The 21,440-nt window shown below is 43.6% G+C and overlaps 3 protein-coding genes and 1 long non-coding RNA gene across 6 annotated transcripts; 1 reads left to right on the top strand and 3 right to left on the bottom strand.

Annotated features, from left to right (window-relative positions):
• Nucleotides 1-833: 833 nt before the first annotated feature.
• rnf228 (ring finger protein 228) lies at nt 834-4,673 on the bottom strand. 2 transcript variants are annotated; one of them, XM_083549093.1, is made up of 2 exons: nt 4,227-4,673; nt 834-4,196 (listed from the first exon to the last, which is right to left on the bottom strand). In XM_083549093.1, the coding sequence occupies exon 2, from the start codon at nt 3,859-3,861 to the stop codon at nt 3,070-3,072; it is 792 nt and encodes a 263-aa protein (XP_083405219.1). In that variant the 5' UTR covers nt 3,862-4,196; nt 4,227-4,673; the 3' UTR covers nt 834-3,069. The 2 variants fall into 2 exon arrangements, with proteins under 2 accessions (XP_083405219.1, XP_083405218.1); XM_083549092.1 differs by having other exon boundaries at nt 4,232-4,673.
• Nucleotides 4,674-4,915: 242 nt separating this feature from the next.
• sgpp2 (sphingosine-1-phosphate phosphatase 2) lies at nt 4,916-15,081 on the top strand. 2 transcript variants are annotated; one of them, XM_083549088.1, is made up of 6 exons: nt 4,916-5,100; nt 8,579-8,747; nt 10,839-10,997; nt 12,388-12,561; nt 12,720-12,809; nt 13,234-15,081. In XM_083549088.1, the coding sequence occupies exons 1-6, from the start codon at nt 5,060-5,062 to the stop codon at nt 13,777-13,779; spliced, it is 1,179 nt and encodes a 392-aa protein (XP_083405214.1). In that variant the 5' UTR covers nt 4,916-5,059; the 3' UTR covers nt 13,780-15,081. The 2 variants fall into 2 exon arrangements, with proteins under 2 accessions (XP_083405214.1, XP_083405213.1); XM_083549087.1 differs by lacking the exon at nt 4,916-5,100 and having other exon boundaries at nt 8,160-8,747.
• LOC310730223 lies at nt 10,991-12,400 on the bottom strand. The gene is made up of 3 exons (XR_014534767.1): nt 12,334-12,400; nt 11,636-11,673; nt 10,991-11,060 (listed from the first exon to the last, which is right to left on the bottom strand). It is a non-coding gene; the product is annotated as an uncharacterized lncRNA (long non-coding RNA).
• farsb (phenylalanyl-tRNA synthetase subunit beta) lies at nt 14,733-21,350 on the bottom strand. The gene is made up of 17 exons (XM_083549083.1): nt 21,212-21,350; nt 20,479-20,534; nt 20,164-20,318; nt 19,013-19,085; nt 18,814-18,929; nt 18,543-18,693; nt 18,345-18,453; nt 17,981-18,051; nt 17,779-17,840; nt 17,566-17,617; nt 17,421-17,482; nt 16,928-17,135; nt 16,739-16,819; nt 16,256-16,348; nt 15,527-15,644; nt 15,225-15,377; nt 14,733-15,133 (listed from the first exon to the last, which is right to left on the bottom strand). Exons 1-17 carry the CDS (start codon nt 21,267-21,269, stop codon nt 14,982-14,984), a joined length of 1,770 nt encoding a protein of 589 aa, XP_083405209.1. The 5' UTR covers nt 21,270-21,350; the 3' UTR covers nt 14,733-14,981.
• Between the last annotated feature and the right edge of the window lie 90 nt (nt 21,351-21,440).

The raw sequence follows: 21,440 nt of genomic DNA, 5'->3' as shown, positions 1-21,440 counted from the left end.
TGTTTACGTCGAGGTTCTGGTTCTCCAGTTTTGGAGGATTTGTATATTTTGGAGTTCGGACTGTAAAAAGCCTCGGACGCTCTCTGTTTTAATAAACGATTTTTTTTTCTATTCAATTCCTCGTCTTCCTTCTTCCTCCTAGAAACGATGCAGGTGCCAATATTTATACACTGCAACATAGTACAATTGTAGTAATAATGCTGATTAAATATTGAACTAAAACTTTCTTTCGGCTTCTCCCGTTAGGGGTCGCCACAGCGGATCCTCCGCACGTTTTTTGATTTGGCGCACGTTTTACGCTGGATGCCCTTCCTAACGCAACCCTCCCCAATTTATCCGGACACTGAGAGTGGCTGGGGATGGTTCCCTGACCGGGGATCGAACCCAGGTCGCAGCGGTATGAGCGCTGCATCTTAACCACTAGACCACCAGGGTGATTAAATATTGAACTAATAATTTAAAAAGAATTGGTAATCGGTCGATTGGTTTGTTTGATTGAACAATAATGAATCGGTTGATTGGTTGATTAATTACATTCATGAATTACGTTGTGCAGTAACACCACCACAACTAAACGCCTTACACACACACACACACACACACACACACACACACACACACACACACACACGAGTCCTCGGAATCGTATTGAAATTCCCTAAAATAAAACAAGTTGCCATTTTTTTCCTACAAAATTTGCTCCAATCATCCTGAACAAACTTTTTTTTTTTTGTTGTTGTTTTTGGCCCAAACTTTGAACGTGAGTAAAAGATATAAATTGATATAATAACACGCAAGTTAGCGAGAGAAAATTGCCCCGTTTTTTTTGTTTGTTTGTTTCCCTCAGGTAAATTTTGCGCAAAATATAGTCGGCCATCTTGAATTAGTTTCCTATCGATTCATCTAATCTAACATGCAGTAACTTGAGCTGTCCACAAGAGGAGCAAAAAAATTACTTTGTTCACTTTCTTTCCCAAACTGTTAGCGCACAATTGTGTGGGGACGTCTTTGAGTTTCCCTTCACTTGAACTACAAGACCCCCAAACCTGTTCCAGGTGCAGCCAGCTCATGAACATCTGCTTTCCACGGGTTGGACTGGAAGATCTGTATCCTGTTGAACATGATGAATGTGAACGCTGACTGCACCTCAGGCCTCCCCACCTCACCTACATCATTACCTGACTTTACTATCACCCTTGTAGCTGAATGAAATCTCACAAATCTCCACAAAATCTGGAGGAACATCATCTCAGAAGAGTGAAAGTGATTAGAGCAGAAAATGGGGACTAAACGTGGAATGGGATGTTTGGCTCGCCCTCTAGTGGACAGCTCAGACTTACTGTTTTTTTTTTTTTTTTTTTTTTTTTTTTTAAGATCTAAAGTGAAAGTTATACCACTATACACATGCAAACTGTACTGTCAACTCTGCACAAAATATTGGCACCCCCCCTACACACATCTTCCTTTTATAGAAGACCCCCCCCCCCCCCCCCCAAAAAAAAGGCGGGCGTTCGTATCGTCAGTGTTTTAATCGTCTTAACGTTCAGGCGTATAAACAGAGAAAATCGTTTCTGATGTGTAAATACAGACACGAGTAGGACACACACACACACACACACACACACACACACACACACACACACACACACACAGACACACACACACACTTAAGTCTAATCTCTACTGAACATGTAGTAAGTAAGGCAGAGAATATACAGGGTATGGGTGGAACTGGTGTGTGTGTGTGTGTGTGTGTGTGTGTGTGTGTGTGTGTGTGTGTGTGTGTGTGTGTGTGTGTGTGTGTGTGTGTGTGTGTGTGTGAGAGAGAGTAAAAGAGAGACATACTGTACATGGTTTAAAAGGAAGGCAGTTACTGAAAGTGTGTTCCCCAAAGCCCAATCCTGTGTGTAACACACACACACATAGTGCACATAGAGTGTATTATTTAATAAACCTTTGTGGTGCATTAATATGGAGTAAAGTCTTAATGTCTGTCTTAATGGATTCTATAAATCCTCTGGTGTGTGTGTGTGTGTGTGTGTGTGTGTGTGTGTGTGTGTGTGTGTGTGTGTGTGTGTGGAATGTGTGTTTTCTTCTTTTGTTAGTTGCACTATAAATTTTTTTGGCCACACAACCATCGTCGTCGATGGAATGAACATGGATTTACATTAAAAAGAGGAACAGAATTTCCTTGAAAGCAAAAAAGCGAATGCAATCGTTCGTTCATCCTTAGTGTCCGCCTGCTCAGGGCCCGATCCGTCACTGCGAAACCGGCATTATTGCGAACGATGTCGCTAAAACAGGAAAACAAAAAAAAAATGGATGCCTCCTTTCATAAGCAACAAGTAATAAAGCTAATTCTTGTATATGATGTAACAAGCGAAGACGTCTTTTTATGTCTATACGTTAAAACCGGTTTAAAGGAACCAGGTTGATGCTTCGAGCGGCAATTTTGGTTCCGATGCTCGATGGAATGATCGAGAAGAACAGTTTCTATGGCTCCGATCTGCAAATATCACTACACCTCTTCAAATATTAACAAAGTATTCGCACTGAGAGGACGAGAAAGGAGGTTTCAGAACCTCCTGAACATGACCACACCCCTGTAAAAATAATAATAATAATAATCAGATGCAGTTGAATCTGAATCATCTAAAAAGATTGCAATGTTCACAGAAATGTTTTTAGTATTTTAGGGTCGAGCCAAGACCCTGAAAATAAAAATAATAATAAAAAAAGATTTTCCTTTAATTGTTTCTCAAGAATTACACGCAATTTCAGATAAACAACTTGGATCAATTGTTGATCAGTCAAACTTGATTGTCTGATTCATTTGTGTGTGTGTGTGTGTGTGTGTGTGTGTGTGTGTGTGTGTGTGTGTGTGTGTAAAGAGATTGTCTGTCGTGTTTAAGTGCATAGGAAGGATTGAGAGCAAATGTCATTTCGCTCTAATGAATGATATTAATGATAATAATGATATTGATGATATACGGCAGCATAATAATAACGCGCGCGCGCGCGCACACGCACGCACACACGCACACACACACACACAAACAGAGCGCGAGCTCAGGCGTTTCTCCGGCTGCTGCTGTTGCTCGTGGCCGAGGCGCGTCCGGTCGCCTCGTGCTCCGGTCTGTATTTGAGCCAGCAGAGGAGCCACGTGACCACCACGGCCACCATGGCGAGGACGCTGGCGACCGACAGGCACACGGGACCGGCGGGGGACGGCGGCCGGTCCGCGGAGTTGCCGTGCACGAAGACGAGTCCGGCGAACAGCAGCGCGAGCATCGCCACGAACGAGAAGGCGACGCACGCGCAGCCGGCGGTGAGCGCGAGCCGCCGGCAGCAGCCCTCGTGGCAACTCTCGCGGCGCGACGCCACCGAGTCCTGCGAGAGCGTCATGGTGGCCGTGGACGCCGTGGTGGACGGGGTCGCGTGCGCGGCCGCGGGGCGTCCCGGCGGCGCGTCATCGCGCCGCAGGGCCGCGAGCGCCGGGTGCAGCGGCGGCGGGTGCGGCGGCAGCGCGTCCTGCGGCACCGGGTCGGTATCGGCGTCCACGCGCAGCGGGAAGTCCTCCGTGACCTTGGTGTTGTTGGGCAGGTTGCGGATTCGATAGTCCGGCACGGGCGTGCGGTGGCGGCACACGGGGCACGTGACGCGCCACGGCCGCTCCTCGCGCAGGTGCAGCGCGTGCAGGCACTCCTCGCAGAACGTGTGCAGGCACTCGAGGATTTTGGGCGCGCGCCGGTCCAGGTCGAAATAGTTATAGCAGATCTTGCACTCGTACTCCTCGTACCGGTCCGCGCAGCCGCACGCTGCCACCGCGGCGTCCGCATCTATAGCCGCGTGCTCGGCCATCGCGGCGGCGTCTCGCGCACGTCCCGATCACAACAACATCATCATCATCATCATCATCGAGCGGGATGACGCCAATCAGACTCCCGCCCACTCGCTCTTTTTATTAATCCGTTATCAACCAGGCATTTTTTGGTCAAAAAGAAGAAGAAGAAGATCTTATCACTTCTGGAAAAATCTCAACCGATGACGTAATGCGTTGTTTTTTTTTCAGCCTCCTTTTCTTTTTCTACCCTCCGGTAAATCTCAGCGTCACGAGCAGCGTCTTCTTTTTCTCTCCTTTCTTTCTTTCCTCTTTCTCTTTCTCTCTCTTTTAAAGAAACTCGGGTTGGGCTCACCTCTCATCTCATCTCATCACATCACATCACATCACATCACATCTCATCTCATCACTCCGCCATCACGCGCCGCGATGATGCTGCTTCTCGAGAGGCGCTGGGATCAAAGCCGAACCGAACACGAACCCAACACGCCCCACGCCATCCGTGCCAAATGATTCTTCCTCCCGGTTCACTTCCGGTTTACCCTCTGAAATCCCACTAAAATAGTAGTACAAACCACGCGACCAGGTTACTCATAGGACGACGTGTAATCGATCGAATTTCCGAAAACACGCCCCCAAACCTCGGGATTCTCGTTTCTGATTGGCCTGGAGGTTGTAGTTCTGTTTTTTTCTTCCACAGCTATAAATAAATAAACAAATGAATGATGATAAAATTTTGATTGGGTTACTATAAATAATAATAATCATCGAATTGATGTAAAATATAAATATTCAATTATGAATTATATTAATATAATCGAATAATGAAATACTTAAAATAAAAATAATAATAAATAATAATAATAATAATAATAATAATAAAAAAAAGGTATACAGGTGTAAATTCCCTGGTGAACGAAGTAGGATCAGGTGAAACATCACCAGTCATGCAGATAACTGAAAGATCGCACAGGAACTCTGACTGATGATGTTCCACCTGATCCTAATTCAGTAAGATGAAGATGAAGATGTTCATCACAGCTTCACTAAAAGTCGGATTTCAGGTATATGGGCTGTAGCGTTGTGATCCTCGTGGTCGTTCCTCATTTCCTGTGCAAAGCAAAATGGCTGACAGTGCTGAGCGTGGTCTTCTAGCATGGCACATTTTTCACGGTTTCACTTCATTTTTTCCATCCTGGAAAGTTTCCTGGCCTGAAGATGAAGCACAAAGACCTGACCATACCAGGAGGTTTGATGAGGTAAGCGTCCATGAACTCATTTTCTTTGGAGCGTTTCTCAGATCAGAAAATGAAATATCTCCAAACTACTTGTTTCACCTCCACCTGGATCATAAAAGCAATTTCTTGTTGATTGGAACAAATTGCGAATGCGTTGATTCGTTCATTCAATTCGTTGTGTACAAATTGTCTGTTTCCAAAAATGATCATTTGTTAAACTGCTTCTCACCTGCAAAGTTTTAACCCCCAAAACATCTAGACATCAGTTTATTGAATGCAAAATGGTTAAACCGGTTGTCATCATCTGTCAAGCTGAAATTTCTATTCAACTTGTTTGTTTTTTGTGAATTGCTGAATTGTGCAGATGGATCTTGAATGTTCACTGATCACTTTGACGATCTTGTTTGTGATCGATGGCAAATGGACTCGTTATTCCGAGGCATTGAGATGATCGTTGACTCAAAATAGTTACTTTTGAGAGGTGAATAAAGGATTTGGTTCACCTGCAGGTAATCCAACGTGTTGTGCTGTTTGTAGAAAATTGGTTTGAGAAGGCACCTACTGATCTGCACATATTACGAATGATTTGGGAAATGCTCCAAAGCAACTGAGAAAAACTGTAATAAGTCTAAGAACGTTAGTCTCTACAGAATTAATGAGTCTGAGAGTATTAATGAGTCTGTAAATGTTAGAGTCTGTAAATGTTAGAGTCTCTACAGTATTAATGAATCTGAGAGAATTAATGAGTCTGTAGAGTATTAATAAATCTGAGAGAATTAATGAGTCTGTACAGTATTAACGAGTCTGAGAGAATTAACGAGTCTGTACAGAATTAATGAGTCTGTAAATGTTAATGAGTCTGTAAATGTTAGAGTCTGTACAGTATTAATGAGTCTAAAATAATTAATGAGTCTGTAAATGTTAGCATCTGTACAGAATTAATAAGTCTGTAAATGTTAGTCTAAGAGAATTAACGAGTCTGTACAGAATTAATGAGTCTGAGAGAATTAATGAGTCTGTACAGAATTAATTAATCTGAGAGGATTAATGAGTCTGGACAGTATTAGAGTCTGTACAGTATTAATGAGTCTGAGAGTATTAACGAGTCTGTACAGTATTAATGAGTCTGAGAGAATTAACGAGTCTGTACAGAATTAATTAATCTGAGAGGATTAATGAGTCTGGACAGTATTAGTCTGTACAGTATTAATGAGTCTGAGAGTATTAACGAGTCTGTACAGTATTAATGAGTCTGAGAGAATTAACGAGTCTGTACAGAATTAATGCGTGAGAGAATGAACGAGTCTGTACAGAATTAATGAGTGAGAGAATTAATGAGTCTGTACAGTATTGATGAGTCTGAGAGAATTCATGAGTCTGTACAGAATTCATGAGTCTGTACATAATTAACAAGTCTGTACAGTATTAGAGTCTGTACAGTATTAGTGAGTCTGAGAGAATTAACTAGTCTGTACAGATTTAATGAGTCTGTACATAATTAACAAGTCTGTACAGTATTGGAGCCTGTACAGTATTAATGAGTCTGAGAGAATTAATGAGTCTGTACAGAATTAATGAGTCTGAGAAAATGAACGAGACTCTACAAAATTAATGAGTCTAAGAGAATGAACGAGACTGTACAGTATTAATGAGTCTGTACAGAATTAACAAGTCTGTACAGTTTTAAAAAGTCTGAGAGAATTAACGAGTCTGTACAGAATTAATGAGTCTAAGAGAATTAATGAGTCTGGAAAATGTTGATGAGTCTGTACAGAATTAACGAGTCTGTAGAGTTTTAATGAGTGAGAGAATTAATGAGTCTGTGAGAATTAATGAGTCTGTAAATGTTAATGTTAGTATTAACGAGTCTGTACAGTATTAACGAGTCTGTACAGTATTAACGAGTCTGTACAGAATTAATGAGTTTGTAAATGTTGATGGACAGGTTGAAGGACGAGGTCAGACAGGAGTCTCCGTGGACTATGATGTTTGCGGAGAATATTGTGATTTGTGGTGAGAGTTGGGAGCAGGTGGAGAAGAGTCTGGAGAGGTGGAGGTACACGCTGGAGAGAAGGGGAATGAAAGTCAGTAGGAGTAAGACAGAGTACATGTGTGTGAATGAGAGGGAGGGCAGTGGAGGGGTGCGGTTGCAGGGAGAAGAGGTGGTGATGGTGGAGGAGTTCAGGTACCTGGGGTCAACAGTGTAAAGTGATGGAGAGTGTGTTAGAGAAGTGAAGAAAAGAGTGCAGGCAGGGTGGAGTGGGTGGAGAAGAGTGATAGCAGGAGTGATTTGTGATAGAAGAGTATCTGTGAGAGTGAAAGGGAAAGTTTATAGGACTGTGGTGAGACCTGAGATGTTGTATGGATTAGAGACAGTGGCATTGAGTAAAAGACAGGAGATGGAGCTGGAGGTAGAAGAGCTGAAGATTTTGAGATGTTCGTTGGGAGTGACGACGATGGACAGGATTAGAAATGAGTTTATTAGAGGGACAGCGCATGTAGGACGTTTTGAAGACAAGGTGAGGGAGGTGAGATTGAGATGGTTTGGACATGTGCAGAGGAGGGACATGGGGTATATCAGTAGGAGAATACTGAGGATGGAGCAACCAGGAAGGAGGAAAAGAGGAAGACCAAGGAGGAGGTTTATGGATGTGGTGAGGGAAGATATGCAGGTAGTTGGTGTGACAGAGGCAGATGTAGAGGACAGGGGGGAATGGAGAAGGCGGATCCGCTGTGGCGACCCCTAATGGGAGCAGCTGAAAAGGAGTAGAAGAAGAAGAAGAAGAAGAAGAAGAAGAAGAAGAAAATGTTAATAAGTCTGTACAGTTTTAATGAGTCTGAGTGTAAAGTCTATACAATGTTTTACTGTAGTTATCAGTGCCTTTTTTATTATTATTATTATTATTATTATTATGAGGATGATGATGAAGATAGTTATATACAGTTCAGCAGTACTGTTTCTTGGAGAATCGTGTTTAAAACAATCACCACCTTGTATCATTGTTTTATTGAACGCTTTAATACGCCCCCTACCGGCAGGAGAAGGAAACTGTTGTACACACACACACACACACACACACACACACACGCGCACAGTCCTGTCGCTCTCAAACCAATGCCATCTCCTCACACACACCATGATGGGCACATGACCCACTGATGACCATCGCACGGTCCATCTCCAGCCTTTATGTTAGTGTTAGATGAGGTGAGGAAGCCCGGATGAAGGTTTTCACAAATTATATGACAGTAAATCAAATGTGCTGTGACGTCACACAGACCCGCGCGTGACAAACATATAGTAATTCTCGGAAGTCAAAGAGACACAACACGCTCTGTGCTCCTGATGTTCATTGCATTGCACCGGTTTCAGTAGTGGTGTTGGAAGTATTCGTTCTGTTGGTTGTTTGTTGTGGTTGTAGCTGTTGCTGCTGCTGCTGCTGTTTATTATGATAATGGTTATGATGATGATGAGGTCCGTGATCTCGTACCTGAGCAGCTCGGAACTGGTGGCCGCTTTCCAGCGCGCCTGCGGTTTGTTCCCAGCTGCACGCGCCGCTCACGAGCGCTCGTGTACGCGCGACATGAGGGTCCACGAAGGGGGCAAGAAACCCGCGTGTCGGCAGGGTCCAAGCGAGCGCGCGGCGAATGGACGCCCGAAAAGCGAAGTAAGTAAAAATAATAATAATAATAATAATAATAATAATAATGATAATAATAACAATAAAGTAAAAATATAATAAATAAACTAAACTTAAAAAAAAAAAAAACAACAACAACAACTTCCCAGGTGAGCTGAAGTGAGACCGGATTTTCCCGCTGTGCGAGTTGGGTGAGGTGTAAAGTCTGACAGGTGGGAAGGTTTCATCAGCCTGATGACACACTGAAGGTGTGTGTATTGTGTATTGAGTGTGTACTGAGTGCATACTGTGTATTGCGTGTGTACTGAGAGTGTAGTGTGTATTGTGTACTGAGTGTATAGTGTGTATTGAGTGTGTACTGAGAGTGTAGTGTGCACTGAGTGTGTATTGAGTGTGCACTGAGTGTGTAGTGTGTATTGAGTGTGTACTGAGAGTGTAGTGTACACTGAGTGTGTACTGAGAGTGTAGTGTACACTGAGTGTGTACTGAGAGTGTAGTGTACACTGAGTGTGTACTGAGAGTGTAGTGTGCACTGAGTGTGTATTGTGTATTGAGTGTGTACTGAGAGTGTAGTGTACACTGAGTGTGTACTGAGAGTGTAGTGTGCACTGAGTGTGTATTGTGTATTGAGTGTGCACTGAGTGTGTATTGTGTATTGAGTGTGCACTGAGTGTGTATTGTGTATTGAGTGTGCACTGAGTGTGTATTGTGTATTGAGTGTGCACTGAGTGTGTATTGTGTATTGAGTGTGCACTGAGTGTGTATTGTGTATTGAGTGTGCACTGAGTGTGTATTGTGTATTGAGTGTGCACTGAGTGTGTATTGTCTATTGAGTGTGCACTGAGAGTGTATTGTGTATTGAGTGTGCACTGAGTGTGTAGTGTGTATTGAGTGTGCACTGAGAGTGTAGTGTACACTGAGTGTGCACTGAGAGTGTAGTGTACACTGAGTGTGCACTGAGAGTGTAGTGTACACTGAGTGTGCACTGAGAGTGTAGTGTACACTGAGTGTGTATTGTGTATTGAGTGTGCACTGAGAGTGTAGTGTACACTGAGTGTGTACTTAGAGTGTAGTGTGCACTGAGTGTGTATTGTGTATTGTGTATTGAGTGTGCACTGAGTGTGTATTGTGTATTGAGTGTGCACTGAGTGTGTAGTGTGTATTGAGTGTGTACTGAGAGTGTAGTGTGCACTGAGTGTGTAGTGTGTATTGAGTGTGTAGTGTATTGTGTATTGAGTGTGCACTGAGTGTGTAGTGTGGACTGAGTGTGTATTGTGTATTGAGTGTGCACTGAGTGTGTATTGTGTATTGAGTGTGCACTGAGAGTGTAGTGTACACTGAGTGTGTACTTAGAGTGTAGTGTGCACTGAGTGTGTATTGTGTATTGAGTGTGCACTGAGTGTGTATTGTGTATTGAGTGTGCACTGAGTGTGTAGTGTGTATTGAGTGTGTACTGAGAGTGTAGTGTGCACTGAGTGTGTAGTGTGTATTGAGTGTGTAGTGTATTGTGTATTGAGTGTGCACTGAGTGTGTAGTGTGGACTGAGTGTGTAGTGTGTACTGAGTGTGTAGTGTATTGTGCACTGAGTGTGTAGTGTGTATTGAGTGTGTACTGAGAGTGTAGTGTGTATTGAGTGTGTACTGAGAGTGTAGTGTGCACTGAGTGGGTATTGTGTAACGAGTGTGTTCTGAGTGTGTCGTGTGCACTGTGTGTATTGAGTGTGCACTGTGTGTATTGTGTATTGAGTGTGTACTGAGTTTGCACTGAGTGTGTATTGTGTATTGAGTGTGTATTGTGTATTAAGTGTGTACTGAGTGTGTAGTGTATTGTGTACTGAGAGTGTAGTGTGCACTGTGTATTGAGTGTGTAGTGTATTGAGTGTGTACTAAGTGTGTAGTGTGCACTGTGTGTGTTGCATGTGACACACACACACTCGATGTATGTACTTTAATCTTCACTATATAGACATTTCCAGGTTGAAGATCTACCAACCTTGAGGGCGTCACACAGGCGTATTCCTCATACCATCATGGATAAAAAAAACTGAACACACTGAGACAGAGTCAAAGCAGGATTTAAATATTCCAGTGAATGAACTGAATCTGACTCTCTCTCTAGGACTGGAGTTTGCAGTATGTAGTGAAGAACTGGCCACTGTTCTTCCTGTTTGTGGTCTCTACCATGCTGGGAAACGAAGTGTCCTACATCTCCGTTCTGCCCTTCATCCACTGGAACCTGGATCCCTTCCTGTGTCGGCGCCTGGTCAACATGTGGACTGTAAGTTCATGTAGAAATAGTATGCAAATCAATACAATTATTCATGTAGGACAGGTGATTACTCTACACGTGGTGACGTATAACAGGACAAATGATTATTACTCTACACGTGGTGACGTATAAAAGGACAAATGATTATTACTCTACACGTGGTGACGTATAACAGGAGAGGTGACTATTACTCTACACGTGGTGACGTATAACGGGACAGGTGATTATTACTCTGTACACGTGGTGACGTATAACGGGACAGGTGATTATTACTCTACACGTGGTGACGTATAGCGGGACAGGTGATTATTACTCTCTACACGTGGTGACGTATAACAGGAGAGGTGACTATTACTCTGTGCACGTGGTGACGTATAACAGGACAGGTGATTATTACTCTCTACACATGGTGACGTATAACGGGACAGGTGATTATTACTCTGTACACGTGGTGACGTATAACAGGAGAGGTGACTATTACTCTGTATACGTGGTGACGTATAACGGGACAGGTGATTATTACTCTGTACACGTGGTGACGTATAACAGGAGAGGTGACTATTACTCTGTACACGTGGTGACGTATAACAGGACAGGTGATTATTACTCTACACGTGGTGACGTATAACGGGACAGGTGATTATTACTCTCTACACGTGGTGACGTATAACAGGACAGGTGATTACTCTACACGTGGTGACGTATAACGGGACAGGTGATTATTACTCTACACGTGGTGACGTATAACGGGACAGGTGATTATTACTCTTTACACGTAGCGACGTATAACGGGACAGGTGACTATTACTCTACACGTGGTGACGTATAACGGGACAGGTGATTATTACTCTTTACACGTAGCGACGTATAACGGGACAGGTGATTATTACTCTTTACACGTGGTGATGTATAACAGGACAGGTGATTATTACTCTACACGTGGTGAAGTATAATGGGACAAATGATTATTACTCTGTACACGTGGTGACGTATAACGGGACAAATGATTATTACTCTGTACACGTGGTGACGTATAACGGGACAGGTGACTATTACTCTACACGTGGTGACGTATAACGGGACAGGTGATTATTACTCTGTACACGTGGTGACGTATAACGGGACAGGTGACTATTACTCTGTACACGTGGTGACGTATAACGGGACAGGTGATTATTACTCTGTACACGTGGTGACGTATAACGGGACAGGTGACTATTACTCTGTACACGTGGTAACGTATAACGGGACAGGTGATTATTACTCTGTACACGTGGTGACGTATAACGGGACAGGTGATTATTACTCTGTACACGTGGTGACGTATAACAGGACAGGGGATTACTGTCTTTCTTTATAGGTGGTGATGTATAATGGGTGATTTATTGTCTCTCTGTAGGTGGTAATGTATATTGGACAGGTGCTGAAGGATATGCTGAAGCTTCCTCGGCCCTTGTCGCCCCCTGTGGTAAAACTGGAGCAGCGTATCGAGTTCGGCATGCCATCAACTCACGCTATGGCAGCCACTGCCATTTCCTTCACATTGTTGCTGAGCGCTCCCGAGAGGGTGAAGGTACACACACACACACACACACACACACACACACACACACACACACACACGTGTGCATAACTATAGAAATAACTAATTCAAATCCAATTTTAAAAACATAACTTTTATTTTCTGAAACCCAAAATTGCGGTGTTTTGTGGTGTGTGTGTTTGCTTTAGTTCCAGTTCGAGGTTGGTTTGGTCGTAGCGGTTGTTCTTTCAGCCCTTGTGAGCCTGAGTCGTCTCTACACCGGCATGCACTCAGCTTTGGTAAGATTCGAACATACTGTGTGTGTGTGTGCTCTTCTGTCAAATAACTGCCTCTATTACAACCCTTAAAACTTGGCTAGTTAATTGTGTGATAAATCTCTGGACTTTGTTCAGGATTGTTAATGCCATTGTTAATCACCTTGTTCAGGTAATTAACACCATTCTAGCTGATCAAGCTAGCATGACTTTTTCAAGCGTTTAAAGCTTGTTATAATCGCAGATTAGCAAGGCAAAATAAACGTTTCTCCTTGCTCTAGTTAGTAATCTTGCTAGCTATCAAGTCTCTAGCTCGTTTACAAACTGAAATGATTAGCATCATCATTAGCGTGCCCATTAGTGTGTACCAATTTCCAAATTTGTCACTGATTGCCCCACAGTACTTGTGGTCCACAGGTCCTAAGCCTCACTCTTTCTCCCCTTTCAGGACGTGATCTGTGGGAATCTGATATCCACCCTCATTCTGGTTGTGTCCTACCCTTACTGGGACAGTTTGGACTTCTTTCAGCTGAACAGTCCGATGTCCCCCGTCATCGCTTTGGTTGTGCCGCTCATGCTATGCTACAATTACCCCGCGCTGGACCACTATAGTGACTCGCGAGGGGACACCACGATCATTTTGGGTGCCGGGGCCGGCTGTTCGGTCGGCTACTGGCTCAACCAGCGGCTCGGTGTGACTTTTGAGCCCTCGGGGCCTTTTCCGGTGAACCTTCCTCCTATGACTTTAAGGATCTTTACCTTTGGAGTTGCGCGGTTCGTGGTGGGGCTTTCGATTCTGGTGCTGACCCGGCAGGTGATGAAGTGGATCGTGTTGAGGATGCTGTGCTGGCACTATGATGTGGCAGTCGACGACGTAGGTGCCCGCAGAAGGAAGGAAATCGAAGTGCCGCTGAAGTTCAGCACGTACTTGGCCATCGGGTTGGTCAACAGCGTGGTGGTGTGCCGGGTTTTCGTGTTGCTGGGACTGCTGTGACTTCGCTAATGCAACAATTTAGCAGCATCAAGACTTGGGCTGTGTCCCAGATGCTAGTACGTAAGACAAGATTCCAATCCCCAATGTGGACAAAATATGTCTGCAAGCACCTATGAAAGGACATCATGTACCCTCTGGCTATGTTACAGACCCGGCTGTCTGAAGTTCAGGGTTAGACCTGACAATACACTGTATGGACAAATATGATATGCTTTCTATGAAGACTTTTTCTGCTATGCAGCTCTGAACTCCAACCCCAGGCCTCCTGACTTTCCCAACACAAGAAATCTCACATCTCCACAAAATCTGGTGGAACATCTTCCCAGATGTTATAACAGTAAATTGAGACTATATGTGGAATGGAATGTCCAAAAACGCTCACAACCTTTAGTCTATACAGTGCATCATGTAGGTAATGTCAGTGCTGCTTTGACACAAGTTTTATGCTCTTACATTTGGGACGGAGCCACACAACGGCCAGCCCGCTAGCATAGCGATAACGATACCAGAATTAGCACGTGTTTACAACGACAGTGTTTGTGTGATTAAGTTTCGGTTTGATTCACAAAATCCAATCAGATTATTTATTTCATCCGGGATATCTTTACACAGGTTTATGATTTTCTTTCATAGTAAAATGTTTTCAGGTAAAAATACCTGTTTGAGTCTGTTAGCAAACCGCTAAAGGGAATGAATAAACATGTCCTTCCTTTTTTTTTTTTCTTCTGACACTCCCAGCAGTGTTTGTGGTGGATTTTATGGCTGTTAGACTTGAACCCTTGAACCTGTGATAAATCATGAAACACACCGAAGCACCTGTGTGAGACATGCTGATGGTTACCGAGTCTAAAACCACACACACACACACACACCCCCCATCGTCAATGATATGGGAAAAATCTGATTTAGACTTATCCAGCTGCACTCAAAACTTTGAATGAAAGGAATAAAAATAATTGCTCATGTGTTTATTTTCTGTATACATGACGACAATAATAAATACTTGTGTACGGTACATTAAATGTATCTGTTCAATAATGATTAACTAGAGCCCCTGAGCATAAACACAGAAGTCACACAGAAGACTCCACCCCCTACTTCCTGATATGGACTGAGCTCCAGAACGCTTCAGTAACAGCTAGTGAATGTTATGTTCATGGAGCGTGGCTAAGTGTGTGTGTGTGTGGTTATGATCAGCATCGTTACAGGAAGGGCTCGATATCGATGTCGAGGGCGGAGCATGGCATGGTGAGTTCAAAGGCGCTGATGACGTCGGGGTGAAGGACGCCGAGGTGCCCGATGCTTTTCCCGCCGAAAAAGATTTCGGCACATCGGTCGGGGAAGAAGGTGGAGTCTGAGTCACAGAGAGAGCGAGACTCATTAATTTGGTCTTAAAAAAAAAGGTAAAAATAAAAAAATGGATACAAAGGCCATGGTTCACTCACCTGCTGATGCCTGGATGTGGTAGCCATGGTTACGACCTGGTTTCACATCCAGCAACTGCATGAGTCGGTCCAGGAGGCCGTGAATGACTTCGAAGCCGGGTGTCTTGTTGTAGTAAACCGCACACAGACGCCTGTTGTTGCATGCTCCCACGTCTGTTTCACACACACACACACACACACACACACACACACACACACACACAATGTGAACTTTCTTATCACTGTATCCTGTTGCAGCCCTGATATCAAATTTCATAGTATATAATCGTTCTTTCAGAACACACACACACACACACACCTACCTTTCTCTTCATCCTTTAGCACCACATCTGAGATCTCAAACAACTTGAGCGGTAGCGCCATCTTCCTGTTTGCGGCCACGGTCTTCAGGAGTCCAGGCAGCAGTGTAGTCCTCGCCACCTGCACACGCACAACAATTTTACGTGACCTCATTGGATGCGGGGGCATGAAATTGTCCCTTCACTTGAACTAGGAGACCCAAACCTGTTCCAGCATGCCAATGTGCAAAACCAGCTCCATGTAGATATGGGTTGGAGTGGCAGCTCTTCCCTCTTTAGAGCTCTGATCTCAACCCTATTTGGATGAATTGGAACTGCACCCCAGGCCTCCTCACCTCACCTACATCAGTACATGACTTCACTAACACGCTTATGGAAGAAGAAATCTCACAAATCTCCATAAAAATCTAGTGCAACATCTTCCCAAACGAGTGGCGCTTATGTAAGAGCAAATGGGGACTCAATGTGGAATGGGGTTCTCTTATAATGTATTAAAAACCAGTGTTTGAGCGCGCCGGGAAATCACATAATACTGTTCACTGGGTGACAGTTTGAAAACCATTCACAGCGCCACCTAGTGAGATTTCTTTCAAAAGCAATTGGATATTGACATACGGCTATCAGGAGGGAAGATACACACTACTATAAAGCACAAGCACTGTAAATGAGAACACCTGCACTAATAGACAAACATTTCTTGGGGCATGCCTGTGTGTGTGTGTGTGTGTAGACCTGGAATTCTGCGGTTTTAGGGTTGGAGATGTGTATAGCCTTCGTGTCAGCGATGTTCTTTCCCAGTTTATCAGCAATGTCCTCTCGAGAGCACTGAAAAGGGTTGAGAAAGAGATTTGCAGGGGTCCAAGCACTTTTTGCTAAAATCTGGAGACTTTCCAGAAAGATTTTTAAGACCATATTCAATGTCATATTTAATAATTTTAAAATTCCAACTATAACGTGCTCATAACTCAATTAAAAAACAAAACAGCTTTTGGCCACTAATACGTTTTTGTCTGAAAACGTATATTTTTCTCTTTTTTTTTTAGCTTTTTGAAAACGCTCTCCAAAGTGGATAAATCTGGAAACGCCATTAGACTGTATGAAAAGAGAAGCTTTAGAAAACGCTTTTCTTTTTTCTGTGACGTTTCTAAGAGACAGAAAGTAAATAAACGTGATATGAATAGATTTGAAAACGCGCGCGTGCGTGCGTGCGTGTACCAGGGCGAAGGTGAGCGCCTCAGTGAATCCCGCTGCCGCCAGATCGGACCTCAACAGTTCAGTCAGCTTGTTCAGAGGAAGCTGTACACACACACACACACACACACACACACACACAGACACACACGACTTATTGAACTGCTCGAGCAGCCGTCTGATCGTGTCTGTTTGTGACGCTGGTTCTCGCACCTGATTGGCCACCGTGTAGGTACGTGGCGTCGTCCTGGCGATGTTGTTGAACCCATATGCCATGGCGGCGTCTTCCATGATGTCACAGGCGTGGATGACGTCGGAGCGAGTGGGTGGGATTTCCACCTGAAGCTGATTGGCTTCGCCCGTGACCTCGGACTTTAAGCACATCCGGGTCAGGAGATTGGCGATGCTGTCTGCCGTCTCACTGAGAGAGAGAGAGAGAGAGAGAGAGAGAGAGAGAGAGAGAGAGAGAGAGAGAGAGAGAGAGAGAGAGAGAGAGAGAGAGAGAGAGAGAGAGAGAGAGAGAGAGAGAGAGAGAGAGAGAGAGATTTAAAGCATATTGTAGACGATGGGACGTGTGTACAGACCATTAAGAATGAAATTCAAGATTTAATTTGAGACTTTTCAAGACCCCACAGAAACCCTGGTGCATATGCGAACGTGTGTGTGTGTGTGTGTGTGTGTGTGTGTGTGTGTGTGTATGCCTCACTTAATGCCGACTCTGCAGTTGATAAAGTCTGCCGAAAGGCTTTCCATCCTATAGGCCAGCTCCTGTGGGTCAGAAGGTCAAAGAAAGGTCACACACAAAATGGTATATTGGACTGAAGGAAGACGCAGGATAGGTGTATACGTACAGGATAGGAGAACATCCTGCCATCAGGATACACCACTTCGGCCTCCTCGACCCTATGAGAGACAGAAAGGAAACAAAAAGACGTGGAGGGAACAGTTCAATTATACAACAAATACATGCCTGTTAAATTGTAGTGTATCGTAATCATACGTCAATGATGGACACTAAATGTGTGTGTGTGTGTGTGTGTGTGTGTAGGAGGGCAAATACTTACGTGAAGGGCTCGGCACAGTATTCGCTGAACATGGTCACAATCATGTCCAATGTTATCTTCGCCTGCATTGCGCACGTGCACACACACACACACACACACACACACACAGCTTTTGAGCACCTCGATGGGATAAACGATTAACACGTGACATCATACGTTCTAACAGTTGCCGCATGACGTGTGTGGATTATGATCTCTGTACCTTGGTGAGGTCTGTGGCTGTGCACTCGATAAAAACATTCCTCGTGTTGACAGAAATCTTGCTGTGATCACCTGGTGGAGACACAGAGTTCAACACCTTTATACTACACATCAAAAGTGTGAGTGTGTGTGAGTGAGAGCAAGAGAAAGTGAGAGGGAAAATGAAAGTGTAAGAGAGATAGAAGAGAAAGAGATATAGGCAAAAAGATGGAGGGAAAGAAAAGAGGGAGGGAGAGAAGACAGAGAAAGAGAGAGAAGAGGAGAGAAGGAAAAGGAGAGAAAGTGGGAAAAAGAAGAAAGAAAAATGAAAGCAGGACAGAGAATGAGAGAGAGAGAGAGAGAGAGAGAGAGAGAGAAGATCTTACCGTTGATGATGGGAGGCATGGACAGGACGACGCCGTTGCTGTCGTAGATGACTGGGTACAGCGGCTTGTCCTCAATGATGTGCAGGTAATGCCTCAGGTGACTGTCCGTCTACACACACACACACACACACACATCAGCCAATCAGAAGCGATGGCTTTGCTTAGGAGGAATGGGAGTGACAGCCAATCAGAGCTCACCTTGTAAAGGCTCATGAGCTGATTGGCCGTGTACTCCTGGCTCTGATTGAGCGGTCTGAAGCGGATCTCCTCCGGCGCTTTCGCCGTGTACGTGAACGGTCCCGCAACGCTGTCCAGGTCGTGGGTTCCTATGGCGACCAGCGTCCTTCTCCTGCAAATCCACAACGGTGAGCTCTCATTGGCTAGCAGCGGTAGGGAGCGAGAGTGATTTTCGGAAAATAATAAAAGCGCGCTCGTGACTTGTGTGCTGAGGGTCGACCTCCTGCCTCACCTGCAGATGTTCTGGTGCAGCTTCTCCTGCAGCTCGATGAAGCTCTCGTAGCGGTCCGGCGTGAACGTGATGTTGCGCAGCACTGCAGCGACGGCGTGGGGCCTCACGCTCGCCGTCTACACGAGGAAAAAAAAATTTATTAAGCCGTTGCAGTACATCATGGGAGGACAGGGACGTGTGTACGGACGAGTCGACTCACCTCCTCGGTGATGATGAGCCTCTGCTTGTCTCCGTCTGCTGGACTCACGCGCCTGTAACGTGGAGCTTCCATTCTACACACACACACGGTGTGACTGGATTATACTTTATCACACAACACTGTACATTCATTGCATTTTACCACCAGAGAGACATTGACATTAAGAGACATGGACAATGGGGAGGAGCTACAATTTGTGGCGTGCACCGATTGGTCAAACACTCTTGGCTGCATTTTGAAACAAATAATTAAAATAAAACAAACACTTGCAAGCCAGAATTGTTTTTTTTATTTTATCGCCTCCATGTTTTTTTTTATTAATTTGCCCCTCAAAACAAAAGTATTGGCACCCCTTTGCTTGCTCCCTAATAACCATTACTGCATTCTGGCTTTTCTGCCATCGGTTTTTCACTGTCGCTATACATTCTATTTCGATTTATACCTTAATATGTATATTTACTCATAATTTCTTATATTTTAACATTTCATCTTTGACTGTGAGCAGCTGCAACCAAACTATTTCTGTACGGGAGCAATAAACTATTCTGATTCTTAGGGTTGCAAAAAAGGGGCAAAAAAATGTCCAACTTGGAAACTTCCCACAAATTTAAGGGCATTTATGTGAATTAGAAATTTGGGAAAATGTATATAAACTGTATAATATACAATAATAAAGATATAATCATTTTGAAAGCTGACATGCAGGCAAACTAATACAGATTTTTAAAAATTGCATGTTTGTATAATTCTGTTGCACAAAGCTAGCTTACACAAAGCATAAGGACATTTTTGTAATATTTGTCATTATTTCTAAAAACTGTGAACAGGATTCGAGAAAGGATATGTGATGAAGGAATGCACAGTGCATGTAGGGGGCGTGGCTTTAGTGGTCCTGCATTAAGTGTGCTGTGTGCATGTAATTGATGAATATGCAGAGTGGCAATTCAACTGAAAATTATTTAAATCTGAATGTTTTAACAAAATTTATATGCAAGACTTTTTTCCCCACTACATCCAAGTTATTGGCTTAATTGCAATTTTTTAAAATCCCAGTTTCCTGTCTGAAAATTTCTTGGAATTTTGCATCCCTAGTCATGCGTAATGATACACATTTATTACAGAGATTAGGTGAATCTCAGGGTATGTCGTACTTCTCCTTGAAGACCTGCAGTCCTCGGACGAGCCCCTCCAGACACAGCAGGTCGTATCGGTTGGCCGGGACATCGATCTTAAACAACACCACATCCGAGGCGCCTTCAGCTTTCTGATCGCCCTGCTCACGGCTGATTATGTCCTTCTCCGACGTCTAAAGGTGCACACATTCAAGAACCTCAAATTCCCAAGAAACTAAATTGCTGTTCAAACAACAAACTCACCAATCAGTGCATATCAGGCCTAAACTATGACACTATACTACAGAAATAAGTGTGAACGAGTTGTGAATCTTGGAACCGATCGTCACTCACAATCTCATCCAGCTCGAGGCCGAACTCGAAGCAGAGCTCGTCGAATTCTTCATCAGCTGCAAAAACACAGAAAGAAACAAAAAAAAAAATCATGCAGTCAGAATCATTTCTCATATAATTTCGGTTTATTTGGAAAAGAATATGCAAAAATACATGCAATAAACTTTTTGCACTGCACATACTGACACGGCAAAATAGAACAAACATAATTAAATAAAACCAAATAGAATCCAATGCCGGTCTATTTATTGGCGCGTATTGATGACGTCACAGTCGCCTTTTTCCTAAAATCATTGGTTATACACAGCGCGATGTATAAAATTTATATATATACAGTTTACACGTGCATGTATGTAATAATTCTATTCGTAACACACGGTTTTATGGATAATATCAATTCAATTCCGCGTCCAATGCTTGAAGTAACTAATCTGACGCAATCATTCCGCTTCAACCGGTTTTTCACTACATTTGTTCAGAGTTCACCTGAGTAACCCTAAATGTGTAAAAGAAATGTCATTATAATGGCTTCAACACGTAGTTTTAATATAAAAGCCACACTTATTTTTTTATATTTATATATATACACACACATGACGGCTAGTCAGTTATGCTAGCACTTTCGCCATTTAACGAACCTTGCTCAAGTCTGACTGAAATTATTGCCCATAAACGGCATTTTTTCAATTACCATAACAAATATTCATTTAAAAAAAAGACTACACAAACTTACTATATTTCCTTCCCAAAGCTCGGAAAAGAAGGTCCCGTTTCACGCTGACAGTCGGCATCGTTCCTATCGCCGGTGGGGTGCTGGATCGCAGCGCATGCGCATTGCAGAGTCGATTCCAAGCGACTCTTCTCGGATTGACTCGTTAAAAGTGAGTCGAATTTCGAACCAAATGCAGATGAAAAGCTTCATAAATAAAAAAAAGTTTAATAAAATAATAATAATAAAAAAA

The sequence above is a fragment of the Silurus aristotelis genome (genome assembly GCF_946808225.1).
Source record: "Silurus aristotelis genome assembly, chromosome: 8".
In the NCBI taxonomy this organism is placed as follows: Eukaryota; Metazoa; Chordata; class Actinopteri; order Siluriformes; family Siluridae; genus Silurus; species Silurus aristotelis.
This window is presented reverse-complemented; position numbering and strand designations above follow the sequence as displayed.

Excerpts from the sequence above, each read along its gene's own strand:
- rnf228 (XM_083549093.1), bottom strand. The coding sequence starts at position 3,861 with ATGGCCGAGCACGCGGCTATAGATGCGGACGCCGCGGTGGCAGCGTGC.
- sgpp2 (XM_083549087.1), top strand. The coding sequence starts at position 8,529 with ATGATAATGGTTATGATGATGATGAGGTCCGTGATCTCGTACCTGAGC. Across the intron at positions 10,998-12,387 it reads GCCTGGTCAACATGTGGACT|GTGGTAATGTATATTGGACA; the intron begins GTAAGTTCATGT and ends GTCTCTCTGTAG. Across the intron at positions 12,810-13,233 it reads CCGGCATGCACTCAGCTTTG|GACGTGATCTGTGGGAATCT; the intron begins GTAAGATTCGAA and ends CTCCCCTTTCAG.
- farsb (XM_083549083.1), bottom strand. The coding sequence starts at position 21,269 with ATGCCGACTGTCAGCGTGAAACGGGACCTTCTTTTCCGAGCTTTGGGA. Across the intron at positions 16,349-16,738 it reads AGGCGCTCACCTTCGCCCTG|TGCTCTCGAGAGGACATTGC; the intron begins GTACACGCACGC and ends AACCCTTTTCAG. Across the intron at positions 15,134-15,224 it reads CCACATCCAGGCATCAGCAG|ACTCCACCTTCTTCCCCGAC; the intron begins GTGAGTGAACCA and ends TCTGTGACTCAG.